This window comes from Orcinus orca, chromosome 12, assembly GCF_937001465.1.
Source record: "Orcinus orca chromosome 12, mOrcOrc1.1, whole genome shotgun sequence".
Lineage (NCBI taxonomy): Eukaryota > Metazoa > Chordata > Mammalia > Artiodactyla > Delphinidae > Orcinus > Orcinus orca.
This window is the reverse complement of record NC_064570.1, coordinates 24,825,937-24,842,383: the sequence shown is the minus strand read 5'-3', so window position 1 is coordinate 24,842,383 and position 16,447 is coordinate 24,825,937. Positions and strand designations below refer to the sequence as shown.

The 16,447-nt window shown below is 44.7% G+C and overlaps 1 protein-coding gene across 4 annotated transcripts in view; it reads right to left on the bottom strand.

Moving 5' to 3' along the window:
• Positions 1 to 15,805, bottom strand: part of NHSL1 (NHS like 1) — a 238,170-nt gene extending 222,365 nt beyond the window's left edge. For all 4 annotated transcript variants that reach the window (XM_033406286.2, XM_033406294.2, XM_033406304.2 and 1 more), the window contains exon 1: positions 15,373 to 15,805. In XM_033406286.2, coding sequence (XP_033262177.1) covers positions 15,373 to 15,655 — 283 coding nt within the window. In that variant the 5' untranslated portion in view covers positions 15,656 to 15,805. The remainder of the gene's footprint in view (positions 1 to 15,372) is intronic.
• Between the last annotated feature and the right edge of the window lie 642 nt (positions 15,806 to 16,447).

Below are 16,447 nucleotides of genomic sequence, written 5' to 3'. Positions count from 1 at the left end.
CAAAACTGTACATTTCCTAATTATGCTAAATACTAGATTTTGGCTATTCATACATTTTCAATGAGAAAGCCTGAGAAATAAGCAAAGTGGTTTCCCAAGGGAGAAAATATTTCACTAGAAAAAAAAATTATTATTATTTGGTCTTGTCCCATCAATATAAACAGACATTTATGTAGCTAAGATTTAAGTGGCTAGAACAATTTCTAAGACTCAGCACTTTTTACCTCTTCTCTTTCTCCCTTCATTTTTATAGCTACAAAGGAAACTGTCAAGATTCATTTCTGGCTACAGAGATGGGGAAGCCCAGTTCCGTATAACACAATCGTTGCACAGTTCTAAAAGCTCTTCGTCGAGTTTTTTTCAAAGTTCAAGTTAAAAAACAGAAGTTCATTTTCACTTTGGAAATCAAACTTGAAAGAAAAATGTGACCTCCCAGAATTTAGTTCCTTCCAAGGAACTCCCTCAAGGACATAAATTGTTAAGACATGACCACTTGGGGAAAACATTTTCAAGTCTTGTTTGACAGGTGAAGCTACATGGGAGTTGACAGGAGTAGTTTTTTTTAACAAGCTCTAGTCTGTCTTTTCTTTACATGTTCAAGATGATTTAAAAACATGTACTTTACCAAAAGCTTGCTGGATTCTATAAACAATTCAGATCCTTTTCCAGAGAATGCTGAGTGGAAGTGGAAAGGATCTTTAATGCTTTACATATTGTTTATTTAAAAAACACACACACACAATCTTCGAACAGAAATCAAATGTAAATGCATGCTCATATAAAACTGGTAATTAAAAGCAAAAAAATAAGGATGGGTTTTTAAAACTGATAAAACTGCTGACCCTCATCCATTTAAACTCTCCTAGAAAAAGAGGCACTATAAGCAGCTGCCTATTACAAACACTCAGCTTGAAATGCTCTGCATAGAGTTGCCAATTGCCCCACATGAACCTGCAAGGCTGCTGGTGGCTTCGCCTTCCCAGACCCGGCCTGAACCTCTCGACTGTAATGAGTGCCCACAGCCAAGATCCTGCTACATAAGCACAAGACCTAAAACGTGCTCAGTCGCATACACCTATGCACCCTGGAAGCCACCCTACCCTCTGCTTCCAAAGCTTTGTAACTCACACATCCTGCTATCACAAAACCATAAAGTCTACATTCCCTCCCCTCCAAAACGGAATTTGGAGGCCTGATTCAAACCATTCATGCTATAGATGAAGCCAGTGTCACACAGCCTAGGGAAAGGGTTCGGAGGACAGAAGAATGTGATCTTGTATCCTGGTTGCCATTTATAATCCATTTTCCCACAGCAAATTCTCATGTGATGATTAGACCCTGTGGCACTGTAGGTCTGGGTATCTATATTTCAGGTTGAACAGGCTTTCGGGGATTGCCCTGTGTCCTGAGCCTGGTCATGCTTTGGAAACATGGTTTGTAAGAGGAAATGTATTACAAGTTCAAAACAACTTACAAATTAACTTTTGTAACTTGATAGGTTTCTAAATTAGAGATTATGTGTGTAATAAAAACAACTCATTGGAACTCAACAAACCAAAACCCCTAACTAACTTCGTTTTATCTGATCCCAGTTTGAAAAGAGGAAAATGACATCAAAACTCATATCAAAATGTAACCAAAACACTATTTTTAGAGAACATGCTGAATAAATTTAATCCAATATTCTAGACCTTCAGAACTGAATTATCATGATATCCAAAACAATGATTTTAAAGTCCCACAATCAACCCAATTATCAAACCTAATTATCAGCTATCTAGAAAACTAAATCAACCAGAACACAATTAACCAGAACACTCATCAGGAAACTTTACACTATTAGGGTCCAAACAAATAATTAAGTCCAAAGTCTTAACTTTATTTACACTTCAATTTTGAAATACACTCAGAAAAAAAGAAGTTAAAAGTTTTTAAAAAATAGTAAGGGCGGGGCTTCCCTGGTGGCGCAGTGGTTGAGAGTCTGCCTGCCGAGGCAGGGGACACGGGTTCATGCCCTGGTCTGGGAAGATCCCACATGCCGCGGAGCGGCTAGGCCTATGAGCCATGGCCTCTGAGCCTGCACGTCCGGAGCCTGTGCTCCACAACAGGAGAGGCCACAACAGTGAGAGGCCCGCATACGCCAAAAAAAAAAAAAAAAAATAGTAAGGGCCAATGCAAAGTACCTATCAGCTAATATTTCTTGTTTGTATGGGCCAGGCACTGTTCTATATATCTCATTTTATCCACACAACTACCATTAACACAATACCCATTTTACCAAGGAGAAAACACAGCACAGAGAGGTTAAATAATTTATTCAAGGTCACACAGCCTGTCTCTTTACTAGGCTCTGCAGCCATTATCAAACTGCTTCAGTTATCTTTGACCTCTCCAAATTACAGTGGATTACACTGTACTAACAGCTAATTTATGGACAGCTTATGTAAATAAGAAAATAATCAATGGAAAAGCTGAATTATATTGGGTAAAGCAAAATAGGATTCCACCACCAGCAACAGAACACCAAGTACTCAATACGTTTATGCTTGTATATTTTTCTCACATTTATTCAAACATGTAAGTCCCATGCACAAGTAAAATTTCCCATGTCTGCCTCAAGTTTTCCTAGTTACGTTTTTTCGTTAGGAGGCACTCACTAAAATATCGAAATGGGGGTTTTATGTAATCAGTATTTAGAAAGAATAATCCTCTCCCTTCAGATTTTGTTTAGAAACTGTGTCCCTACCCTACGATTGTGGTGAGTCACCTCCCTGCTCTCTAGATGCTGTTTAAAGTTCCTGGGAAAAGGGAAATCAGAGAGGCTGCCCTTAGCCCTGAGGACGATGAGCAAGCCCAGGGGGCAAGTTATTAATCTCCAAAGAGCGAAGGCCAGCTAGCCCGTGTGCCTCTGAGGCACAGACTGGCAGGGTTCCGAGACTCTTAAGGCAAGACTCCCATTGTATGTTAATGAAGTGCACGTTCATAAACCCGAACTGCCCCGGCGGAGGCGCAAGCTTGGTAAAGGGCCCTCTGGGGATTCAGCTTTTGCAGCCCCAGTCACTGCCCCAAGCACAGCGCAGGTCTCTAAGATTCACTCCTCTGGCCCCGGGCCAGCTGATACTGCAGACAGTGGTTCTCAAACTCCAGCAACAGAATCACCTGGAGGGCTGTTGGCAGCACATTGCCGAGCCCACCCACATGGATTGACTTAGTAGGCCTGGGGTGGAGGCCAAGATTTTGCATTTCGAGCAAGTTCACAGGATATGCCAGATGCTCCTGGCCCAGGAATCACACTCTGAGAACTGCTGATTTAAGTTAATGGTTATGGATCTCAATTTCCATGGCCGCCGCCCCCAGCAAGCACCACGCGGTTAAAGGTATTTTCCATTAACACAGGTAAATGTGCTAGAGAGTGGAGTATCAACCAGCCAGTCTCCTCCTCCATCACTAACAAGTAAACTAAGCCATTTCCTTGAGGTATAGGCTTGAGAGAGCATGTTACAGTGTCACAGTATTTAAATACAGCAGGCTTGGGGAGAGAAGGGAAAGGCAAGAAGAGAATTTGCCCCCTTAACATAGCGCTAAATAAAAATAAGCCTGGGGCTTCCCTGGTGGCGCAACAGTTGAGAGTCCACCTGCCGATGCAGGGGACGCGAGTTCGTGCCCCGGTCTGGGAAGATCCCACATGCCGTGGTAGAGGCTGGGCCCGTGAGCCGTGGCAGCTGAGCCTGCGAGTCCGGAGCCTGTGCTCCGCAACGGGAGAGGCCACAACAGTGAGAGGCCCGCGTTCCACAAAAAAAAAAAAAAAAAAAAAAAAAAGCCTGAAATTGAATTTGTTCCTATATCACCTCTTCTGACACTAATCATGAATATCTGGCAAAGGAAAAGAGACCAGAAGATGGGACGCATTAACAAAAAGACTTTGTATTTAGAGACGAGAGCACCTTTCATCAGCGCAGCTCAAACAACCAGCCAAAGTTTATTAATTCTCTACAGATTCACAAGAGCACTGTCACATGGGCTGCTAATTCACCTCCATGGGTCATGCCACTGGGCTAGTGGCAAAATGATTAAAAATAACCAGAATAAAATAGAAAATACCTATCAACCCCTAGGCATATTCAGAAAATTTTCAACATTAAAATAAACTTAAAAGTTCACAAAAATTAACTAAAATTAAAAAAATGTTTAAACACAGAACTCACCTATACCATATTTTGTCTCTACCACTTACCAATTCTGTGACCTTGGGCAAATTACCTTACCTCTCTGTGCCCCTCAGTAAAGTGGGGGTGGTAATGTCTCTCTTACACAGTTTTTATGAGGATTAATGAAACTGGCCCACAGTAAGTAGCCTACAAATGTTAGCTACAAATGTCATCCCATCAATGTTAACCTAAATACTTATTATTAAGCGGAGTGGGCAATTTACAAGCAATAAATTTAGATTATGTGAAATGTACTAATGGCACTCAAAGACATTTCTCCCACCCATTACACACCTTCATCCCCTGCCACCCTTATCATAAGTGAATTTGCCCCATCCCCCTATTTTTCCACAGACTATTCATTTTTCAACTAAACCATCCAACATTTACAATAAAAGGAACAAGGTTAATCTTCATCTTTCCACAAAACAAGAACCAAAGTTGCAGCAAGAGATAGCTGACAGACCTTTGTTTTTAAATCTTGTTGAGCTTAATCTAAACAGACCCCATATGTTGCCAAGACAAGGTGCCTGCCAAGGTGAGAAACCTTGAGACAGATTTCTAATTGCCATTTTGGTGAAGGGAAAAGGGAAATGTTACTTGTGTTTCAAGGGAAAAAGAAATGTAACTTCAGAGGAAAAACAGCAACATAGTATTTATTAGTACGACAGGAAGGCAGCTCAACTAAAGAACCAAAAAAGAAGGAAGGAGACAACTATCTTTTTTTTGTTGTTGTTTGTTTTTGACAACTATCTTTTGACTCAACGATCTGTTTGCTGCAAGGATACAGAGAACCGTCGTATTGGGCAAACAATCTTAGACATAAAATATGAATTTTTCAAGCAGATGGGGATAATGACAAAGACTTAGCAATCCACTGGACTAACGGATAAAACTCCAACACATCCTCTCCTAGACACTACTCATGAGTGCAATTGACAAGTTCTCAAATAACTAAACACAGAACAAACCCTAGGAAGCACCAGGAGAACAAAAAAAAATTCTGTCTGCTTGATAACTCTTGTGTGAACACACAGACCCCTGGGAACATCATAAGGACTTCACTTGGGAGCCAAAGCAAAGTAAGAGATTGTCAGAGAGATGCACCCCAATGCTTCTCCTATTTAAAACAGCCTCTGGATGTCAATGACCTGGGGGAAATTCTCACAATATAAGCTAGGTTTTAAAAGATCAGGACAAAAAATTATATAGCGACAGTGATGTTCCCCGTTCTGTTAAAAATGCTATCTATTGCTATACTTATAGATAGATCCATACATATTTATTAACCAGAAAAAAAAAGAGGAAATGGACACTCGCTAGGTTGTAATACTTTTTCTTCTTTATATTCTCTGTACTTTACAGGTTTGAAATATTTGATGAATATACATTATAATTTTATAATCAGAACTATTTGATGACATACTTTGCAAGGCTGAAAGCTCTTTAATGTACTTTTATTTACACAAAACTACACGGTAGGCTGTGTAATTCAATGATTAAGTTTCTGAGTCTACACTCATGAATAATGTTTAAGTTAGTCATTTCTGTATTAATTCAGTACCAACCTTTGGTCTAAAGCAGGCTGACAACCAGGAAAAACCCTCAAATGTCTATAGTTGCTTCATTCAAATGTCTATGAGTGTCACTCTGCACTGTACTCTGCACTCAAGGTAGATATAACCAAGACAGTGAAGTTAAAAATACCAAGCAGACCTCCGCATCATATGCATTTATTTAGCTAATGACGTCACTATCTCAGAGTAAAACATTCCACACTAAAATTCAAATGCAGCCCTATATCAGTAATAGCCCCCTCCCACGTCAGGAAGTAATTCACATGCAGCATGCTGGATATCCAGATAAAAGGCAGAAAATGCCCACTTTTAAATAAACTCAACTTACACTGTGTTCTTACAAACATTTAACAGAAGCCCGTCCTCCCTTTTCCTTTGTTAATACAGGAAAAGAATCATCTCTTCAGAAGCTCATATTTTAAATGTATCTAAATCAAAGCACTGGCAATAAAAAACATTTAAGAAGGTGCTTAGATTAACAATCCATTTCAAGGTTTAATTAATCTTGTTTTTCCCAAATCAACTGCATTCTCTGACAAAAAAAAAAGAGTTAACTTCGATTTTACAAATAAAAAAGAAACTGGCTTAAAAGACATACAGAAAAATAATGAAAATAATCACCTTGGATCACATATACAAATAAAGAAAGGCAACAGGACAATCCAGAAATTATATATCGATAGATAGCAAATGAAAGGAAAATAACATAAATTAACATTTTTATGTTTGCATGAAGAAATTCTGAAAGAATACAGAGAAGTTAATAAAGTGCTTATTCTAGTGCAGTGGGGGAGGACATGGCAGAAAGGGGACAGAAGCAGGAGTGAGACTTTTCAATGCATAACTTTGTATATATTTTTTTCAACAATGTAACTGTACTGCCTATTCAATAAATGAAATGAAAAGTTATGCTAAGATTATTTGGAATGCATCATGATTTTCCACCAACCTTAGCCCTCTCATATAATGCAGAAGTAAAGCATCCCAGCTGTAGAGTCAGGCTACCTGGAGCTCCCTGACATGCCACCAGCTAGCTAAGTACAGCTGGAACATCCTGAGAGAGGGAAAGGCGGCTCCCTTGCCTAGATGGTGGTCACAGCAGCCAGACCATCCGCGGGGAAATGGCAGAGCGCCTCAACGGTCGTTCTCAGGTGCCAACGTAAGTCAGGCATGAGTTGGCTGTGCACAGCATAGCCTCCACTGAACTCGATTTCCTTTGCTATACATGGTGCTCTCTGAGTCCGCGGAACATTTCATCGGATGTCTAATACAGCCACGTAGCAAGCCCCCATTTCATTCTACCATGTGTTACTGCCGTTTTAATCTGCCAGTTACTGCACAATTCTCCACACAGTACTTTACCAGCTTTTAATCTGAAGGGGTAAAAAGTAGAGGAAAAGAACAAGAGAGGATTTCCCTGCAGAATAACCAGAAACAGTTGTTTGTTCTCCCCAAGCAAGACACTGCTTTCCTCTGGGGGTGTGGGTGGGTAATTTCTTGTGAAACAAATCAGAAGAATAAGTGAAAATAAAAGAATATTAATGGAAGAAAATTCCCACCATCCCACAGGGGGAAAAAAAAAATCTTATTCCAGAAGGGAGGAAATAATGTTGTCAATAATGGTTAATTCCTTAATATTTACTTACATATTGAATCATTGACACCATACGGTAAAGTACCTGAAGAAGGACCCTGTTCCTCTTGTACAACTCAGCACTAGCAGAATAACCCCAAATACACTTCATGAATGGAGGACTAGCCCGCCATCTTCAATGGACCAGATTCCTAACACGTAACACAGACTGGTGTTTCCAAAACTCGGTTAATCAGAATCACCTGGTGGTACTTGTCAGCCAGGCATGTTCCTGGCCTCACCCCAGACTTGCTGACTCAGAGTCTCCAGAATCCCTGGGAATTTGTTTTTAAACAGGGCCCAGGTGCATTTCTGATAACTCAGAAAGTGTGGGAAACACGAGGTGAATGGAATAGTGCTAACAACTGCTCTGTGTCCCAAGATGCCCAGGGAAAGCTGAGGTCTGAGCAGCTCCCCTCAAGTTCTGAGTGGGGATGTGAAATCAGGTAGGAGCAGGGTTTAAGGTGCTGACAGCTCCCTGGGCATCTGGGGTAATGGGGACGCTCTTAGAGCTAAGCACCCAGTGGGAGCTGAGCTGGGTCTGCAGTTGCTACAAGGAGAAAGGAGGAAATGGAGGTGAAGAGGGCTCTCAGACATCCTCATAGAGGCCCCGGGAGAAAGGCTCGCTCCTCCAACCCCAGCTCCACGGGCCAGACCCCTGGGAGGCAGAAAGAAACCACCACCCTTCCCAGCTTCCTGTCAGGAACCACATGTACTTTAAGATCCTGGGCAGAACTCTCTGGTTTTCAAATGAGAAGTATCTGTATGTTTATCTCTGACCAAAGCTTCACCTTCTAGGCTTCAGTGAGTGGCCTCAGACGGACTGGGCCACCTGCAGTAGTATATGAACATCTATGTACCCTCATATGCTAACTCAGCCTTCACTGTCATCAAAACAACAGCAAAGGCTAAATACACACTAGCTGTGTGCCAAGCACTGTGCTAAGTACTTCAGAGGCATGTCTCACATTTCTTGGCTATATGCTAATAGTTTGAGAGGTTTCAAAACCAAAAAAGAAGGAAAAGGGAGATGATCAAAAGACTTAAGAGTTTCCCCCGGTCTGCCCCCACTAGACACTTGCCAGGTTTCTGCCATATCCTCTTAGCATCAGCTTTCCTCATCTGAGTACAAAATACCATGACTTGAGGAGAGACAGTACCACAGAATGGTTAGGACAGGCTCTGGACACAGGTCTGCCTGGGTTCAAATCCCAGCTCTGTTGCTTACTAAGCTGTGAATGTGGACAAACAAATTATTTGTGGCTTAGCTGCATCATCTGTCAAACAGAAATAATAATGGTATCCATTTCCTGGAACTGGTGTACATAGTAAAGTGTCTGGCCTACAGCAAGTGCTCTGACATTAGTTGTCCTCACTATCAGACAGTACAAAGTTGCCGAAAAGACAGCCCAATACCAGAAACTGGAATTGTGCTGCTGCCTAGATACTGATACCACTAATGTCATCTTTTTGTTGGAGTGATGCTAAATGCTCTCACAGACATGTCATTTAATTCACAAGGAAAGGGACTGAGGCTGGGACCTCCAGGGCCTTTTCTCAGAAGAGCCCTCATTCAAAAACAGATGCTCCATCTCTTTTGTTACATTTGTCTAAAGTGCTGCTAAGGCGTGCAGCACAAATGTAACATCCTCTACCACAACCGTAACATCATCCAGCACCATCCTGCTGAGTTTGAACTTCAAATCTTGCAAAATTAATTCATTCCAGGATATAAACCAATTTGAGGAGAAACAGAGTTAAATAAATAAGTTACTAGGTGCTTAGTTAGGTGCAAACCATTTTATTTTATACTTAAAATGTGATTTTTTTAAAACACATTAAAATGATAGCCAGAGGAAAACACTGTGTTATTCTTCTCTGTTTCTAAATTTTCTTCCAAAATATTAAGACTCTCAAAGATCTCTCTCCTATTATGTAAGTTTTTTCATTTGCTAGTCCCAATCCTAACACAATACATACAGATGAAATTTTAATACTGGCTCTTTCTCTCATATAGCGGAAAACTAGGTAGTTGCTAAATGAATCATTTCAACCTAAATGTAGATAGCTTTTTTTTTTTTTGCGGTATGTGGGCCTCTCACTGTGTGGCCTCTCCCGTTGCGGAGCACAGGCTCCGGACGCGCAGGCTCAGCGGCCATGGCTCACGGGCCCAGCCGCTCCGCGGCATGTGGGATCTTCCCGGACCGGGGCACAAACCCGTGTCCTCTGCATCGGCAGGCAGACTCTCAACCACTGCGCCACCAGGGAAACCCTAGGTAGCTTTTTAAACCAAGTAATTATAGTTTCAGTACCCAGGAGTTGAAAAGTAGATTGATGTTTCGGCTTAAACAATATATGCTCATAATTTTTTTCAAAAATAACTCTCTTTTTAAGAAATCTAACATATGGCAAATGCATTTAAACAGTTCTCTTTCCAAAATGATGTTATCACTTTTCAAAGATGAAGAGGAAGCTATGAATGGGCTGTGGGCAGGATATACGCCAAATTTGAAACAAGTACCTACCTGATGCGTTTGGAAAATGACTAACCCCTCAAGATGTGAAGCTCCATGCACTCCACGTGGGTAAAATATGAGTTAAAGGAGTCCGTATGGTCATAAAGAATTGACTTTAGACACAAACACTTTTTTAGATGCCTAACGATAAGAATCGGAGAGAGATTACTGATCAGAGTTGTATTTACAAGGTCATCTGAGATACTACTATTACCAAATAGTAACCCCTCATTAGCATCCCAAAATGCCAAAATTGGAAAGGCCCATAGAGGTTATTTTAGACAAACTCTCTATTTTACAGATAAGGAAAGGAGGTCTTGAATAAGTTACTCCAGATCTGCATTAGAAAATGGCAGAGGTGAAGCCAGACTCAAGTCTCCCAATTCTCAACGCAATGAGCTTTCCTGTCTATTTCAGCACTCCTCCAAGTCCTCTGAGAACACAAGGGCACTTGTTAAGCCTACTGGAGACTCCGGCTCAACAAAGCTTTGGAAGGATCTGGGAATCCGTAACTTAAACGAGAGTTCCAGGCAGTTCTTAAGGTCAGGCAAGTATGGGAAACACTGCTTCATCTCCTGCGGCCTCCTAAACCTGAGGTGCAGTCTGGCCGCTCAGCTGTCAGTTTCTAGTAATACATTTAGGGACCATCCAGGGATTAGAGGTTGGTGGAGGCCTCATTTCCACACCAACATCCTCCCCAGCATGTGGTATGTTTCAATGAAAGCAAGTCTTATGCCAATGTCACCAGAAATAACAAACATTCATCAGCAGGCAGGCAGGCACAAAAACAATCACACAACCTGTTCTTAAGAGTGCAGTGAAGTCTGTACTGTCTTCCCAACTCTGACAAGCACCTTGCATGAAAGATTCATTCTGAGAAAAAAGCAAAGATACTCTGACATCAGGACCAGCCAACCCTCTGGTTGGGTCAGGAGAACATTCATTGTGAGGTAGGACAATGCAGTTTGACACTTAAAGCACCACCCGGAAAGTATTAGGCTATAGTGTCTGCCTAATACAGACAATACAAACCCATACCTTGTTTATGCAAAAACAGTGCCCATACGATCTTTCCGCCAGCAAGCTATCCTGAAAGCCATTTATCTCACCTATAAAAATTGTGTACATTCTACCAAGGCCATCACGTATGGGCGCACATGCTGAGAACCACACCAACCCCACGGACGCACAGTTAACATACACTAAGGTGTGAATGGTGCCCCTACAGTCGTGCAACACAACAAACCTCTCTGAACTTAGAACACTTCTAGAATCTAAGGGGGTGAAAAATCTGCTTTTCTGGACCTATAAGGGAAAAAAGCCAGCAAATCATCTTTTCTCCAAATCTGTTTCGACAATTACATTTCGTATTCACCCAGGAAGCACTGTTAAGGTGAAGTTTGGGACTAGAAATCAGAAGACTCAATATCTATATATGTATACCTCTTACTAATTCCAGAACTTCCATTTCTTTGTCCATAAAACGGATATACTACAACCTGGCCTTCCTACCTCGCAAGAATTGAAAAACATTCTTTCAGTTATAAAAGTGCTACATAGTATAATGTTATTATTAATTATAAAAAGAAACAAATCACTCAGGGTTTAAAAATAATACAGGGCTGTTAGATTGAGTGTCTACTGATTTCTGTATAGAAAAGTCTGTTTCGAATATTTACAGAGCCAAGATGTAACTACCCAGATTTCTGGCCACTGTCACTATTCTTAATGGGAACTTATTTTGTCAGCAGAATTAACGACATTTGACTTTTATGGAAGTATACTCATAACCTTAAAGAGGCAGAAAGTTTACTTTTTCATCTGTTTTTAAAGTAATTCTCGAGACTTCCCTGGTAGCACAGTGGTTAAGAATCTGCCTGCCAATGCAGGGGACATGGGTTCGACCCCTGGTCCGGGAAGATCCCACATTCCGCGGAGCAACTTAGCCCGTGTGTCACAACTACTGAGCCCGCGGGCCACAACTACTGAAGCCTGCACACCTAGAGAAGCCACCGCAATGAGAAGCCCGCACACTGCAACAAAGAGTAGCCCCCACTCACCACAACTAGAGAAAGCCCATGCGCAGTAACAAAGACCCAACGCAGCCAAAAATAAGTAAACAAAATGTTCTCTTTAAAAAAAATAAATTAATTAAATAAAATAAAGCAATTGTCTTGTTCATGCAGACTTGCAGCAGTCAGTATAACAGTCCCTCCCAAAGCTTTTTTTTTTTTTTTTTTTGCGGTACGCGGGCCTCCCACTGCTGTGGCGTCTCCCGTTGCGGAGCACAGGCTCCGGACGCGCAGGCTCAGCGGCCATGGCTCACGGGCCCAGCCGCTCCACGGCATGTGGGATCCTCCGTGTCCCCTACATCGGCAGGCGGACTCTCAACCACTGCGCCACCAGGGAAGCCCCCTCCCAAATGTTTTTGTAGTTATTCTTCCTGACACTGAGCACTAAGAAACTAAATATTAGTTCAGTTCAAATATCGATTGAGCTGTCGCATTCCAGGCACTGTTTTAAACTTTGGAAAAACAAAGATGCAGCCATCCTTGACCTCAGGAGCTTGCTATCTAGCAGAGGGGAGCAGAAATGAATAGAGGATTTCAGCCCACACTGGTAAATGTGGGGATGGAGGGACCGAACAGATGCCTATACTGGATGCCATGGGAACCCTCCCTCCAACCTGGTGGTGTTGGGGGAAGCATTAGGGGAGTCTTTAAGGATAAGCAGGAGGGAAAAAATGATGTATGCTATCCCCAATTATAACAAAAAAATTATTTTGGATGATTACCTATGAGATTTTGAGGGATGGCAAACTTGACTAAATACTTCTCAGAATTATTGAGGCAGGGCTGGCCCACAGGACTAAAATGCTGTTTCTGTACTGGAAAGATAAAAGTGTATACGTTTTTTAAACAGCTCCACTCACACCCGTGATTATAGTAGAGACCCATCAGGCAGTGAAATATACACTGCTGCTGCACTCTGGCTTCTGATAAACTGTTCAGTTCTGTTACTTGCTCCTTGGGAGACTCATTACAAGGTTTATCTGACAAGAAGGATGAAATTAAATGGTCATTGTCATCCTTGGGACTGTTTATGGAATGTATCTAAATTGTTCCCCATTCCCACATAACCCTAAAAGGGCAGGATATATGCAGTGGGACAGGAGGCGAGTCAATCAGGTCTGGACTCCAGGCCCAGCTGTGCCATTAGCCCACCACGTAACCTGGGGCTAATCACTTCAACTCTCTTGGACTCGGTTTCCTCCCTTGTTAAGAGTTAATGAAAGAGATGTCCTTTACAGGCAGTTTCAAGTCTAAAAGTCTATGCGTCCATTGTAATGTAGCATGTTATTCTCTAGACCTGCCTAAAAGGGGACCAAAATGACTTCAAAATGTAGCTTTTACACAGGAACAAGACATTAAAAAAAAAAGAATCCTAACAGAGTCTAAATAAGATGAATGCATGGTGTTTCAATGCGTCTTAGCATATAAAAAAGTTAAGTGAGTGAAGGTGAAAACCCACAAAAACACCATGTCTTTATAGTTCAACTTTCTTCTCTATATGTGTACTTCTACTCTCAGGCATAATTATATTCAATAAAAGCCTTCCTTCTCCATCATTAAAAAAAAGGATGAGCCAGGTTTTGCAGTATGAAATCAAAGCCAAAGATTCAAAGAAACTTGTGAAAAGTTTTGAAGTGAGTTACTTCAGTCACTAATCGGGACAACCTTAGTTAATTCAGGGAATTTGGGGGATTTTGACTATGAACCTTAGCTGTTGGTGCATATGTATGAAGAGAAAAGTGATACGTTCAAATGTAAAACAAAACTGGCAAAAGAAGGAGTTCTTGACCTCCAGGGAGTTTTCTCTTGTCTTTCAGTTCCCACAATAGATCAGTTCACCTAGCAGTCAGATCTGCCTCATCACAGCATTCTTCAAGGGTGAAATTCTCCTTCACCTACACACAGACACTCTACACGGGAAAGGCATAGAAGCATCTAGTGATTACTGAGATGACAATGACATTCCACTAAGACAGTATATCCTGATGCATGAGGTCAGTATTCACATTAAGTAGATATATTCTTGTTATGTCCAACAACTTTATGAGACCACTGACTCCCCCCCCCCCTTTCTAACTTTCTTTTTTGGTGGAGGAGGAATGGGGGGAACTCTCCCTGGTTGAGAACAGCCCCTAACTTATAAGGATGTGTTGACAGCAATATCAGAGAGATGAACTGTAAAACCGTCACATAACTTCACAACTTGGAGAAAGATGTATTACAGCAAACAATCTCACCAGTATTAAAGTACTAAAAACTTGAACTGTTCCAGTTGTAAAGTGGTAAAATAGAGCTAAGCTTTTCTAGCAAGGATGAAAAAAAAATGTAAACCAGCTATTCAAGATTGCATATGAAGTGATTCTAAGAGACAGTATTTCATCCAGAGCTGCTGAAATCTAGGCGTGTTTTACACCAACACCTCCCCTCCCACCCTGCAATTCATCAACCATCTCCACTTTACTCTTTACACTGAGGAATATGACCAAGTCCATGTACCAAAAGGGGAGAAACCACATAAACATCACACTGAAAGTTTCTCTACTTTGGGCCAACAGGAAATTCCAGTTACTTCATTCACTGGAGCTGGTTAAGCTGCTGAAATGAAATAGATGCTTAGAGAGATCACTACCTCAGGACAGAGACTTGATTTTCAGAGTTGCAGGAGGTTAGACAAAGACGAATGGGATGCTGAGTTTCACTACAAGGTCAAGGCTCCCTGAATTATAAAGAGCTGGTGGGTCAGTGAAGGGGCCGGGGGTCGGGAAGAGGCAAAAATTAGCACCAAAAAAGAAAACCCTGAACTAAAAGCGGACTTTTGTTTGTACTTAGGTAAGAGCACCGGTCAGAGAGGTGAATGCAGCCCCAACGCTCGCTGAGATCCTCAGATTTTCACAAACGGATCCTCCTGAAGTCTCAAGTACTAGAAACATCGTTAAGTCCATACCTATGTGGTACCCTGCTTCCGCAACAAACTACCTTTCCCGGACCCTTTTCCCACGACCTCGGCTCCTCCTCTGCCTACAGCGCCCCCGGGGCTCCTCTCAGCCTCCCACACAAACAAGAGGGAAGGCGCGGACAGTGGGACGGGGCCAGCCCAATTCTCACACTCCATCAGGGCGCCCACTCCTTCGAGGCGGCCAGGAACCTTCGGAACCCGAGAATGCCACACGCGCCCGCCACCTGCACGGCCGCCGGGTCTCGGGTCCCGCCGTCCCCACTCGAGAGCCCGACCCTCGCGCTGGGCCGGGGCTCCGGGGCTCCGCGCGGATGCCCGAGAGCCGGCTCGGGGCCGCCAGGGGGCGGGAGGGAGCAGCAGGCTGGCGCCTCCCCGCCTCGTTCCCCTCCCCCGAGCCGCTTGCCACTCACGGATTTTCACTCGGCGGTGGTCGAGGCGCGCGGTGGCGGCGTGCAGGGCGTCGAGGCGGCGGTACAGCGCTGCGGTACGGCGGCCCAGGGCGGCCGCCTGTCCCTCGAGCTCGCCGAAGATGTCCCCGGCGCAGCGCGACAGGTCGGCGAGTTGCTCCAGCAGGCAGACCAGGGCGTGCGAGCTGACCTGCTCCAGCGAGCGGAAGAGCGGCGCGCCCGCCGCCCCGGCCGCCTCCGGCTGGCGCAGCCGCGCGGGCTCCACGGTCCTCTGGTGGAAGGGCATGGCCGGGCCGGGCGGCGCAGGCGAGCGCGGCACTCAGTCCGGCCCCTGTCGGCGCGGGGCGCCAGTCCGCATCCAACACAAAGAAAAGTCCGGGCGCGGCGGGGCGCCGAGGGGGCAGCCGGGAGGCTCCTACCCGCCGGGGAGCGGCGAGGCGGGCGGGCGGGACGGACCGACGGGCGGGGGGGCGGCGAGGAGGAGGAGCGGCGGCCGCCCGGGGAGCCGCGGGGAAGGACTCCGGAGGGTCCCAGCGGCGGCCGCCTGGCGCCCTTCCAGCCGCCAGGGTTCCCGGGCCGCGCGGCCAAAGGAAGTTCGAGGAGCAGCTCCCGGGCTGGGGGCGCGGCGGGCGAGGCAGCGAGTGGAGACGCGAGTCCCGCTGAAGTTTGCAGGGAGGCAGGAAAGAGCCGGCGGCTCCTTCCCTCCCTCCCGATTGGAGAGGGAGGAGGAAGCGGGGGAAGTGCCGCCGACACCGGGCGAGAGGGAGGGGAGGCGAAAGAAAGGAAAGGGGGAGGAGAAAAGGGCCGGCCCGGGGAACCACCTGCGGCTCCCGCGGCCGCCGCTCCCAGCGCTCGCGGGGAGGTGGTGGCCCCGCGCCTGGACGTACCCTGGCGGGCCGGGCACGGCCGCCCGGTCTGGGGGTTCCCACGTCGCCGCCCCACTTCCCGTCAAAGCCCCTCCGGCGGTTGGGCAGAGCCCTCGCCGACCCCCGGCCCCCGCCCGGGGAGGGGTGGGGCGCCGCAGGGCGGAGGCACGAGGGCGGCGGCGGCGGCGGCGAGCCCAGCTCCGGCTGCTCAC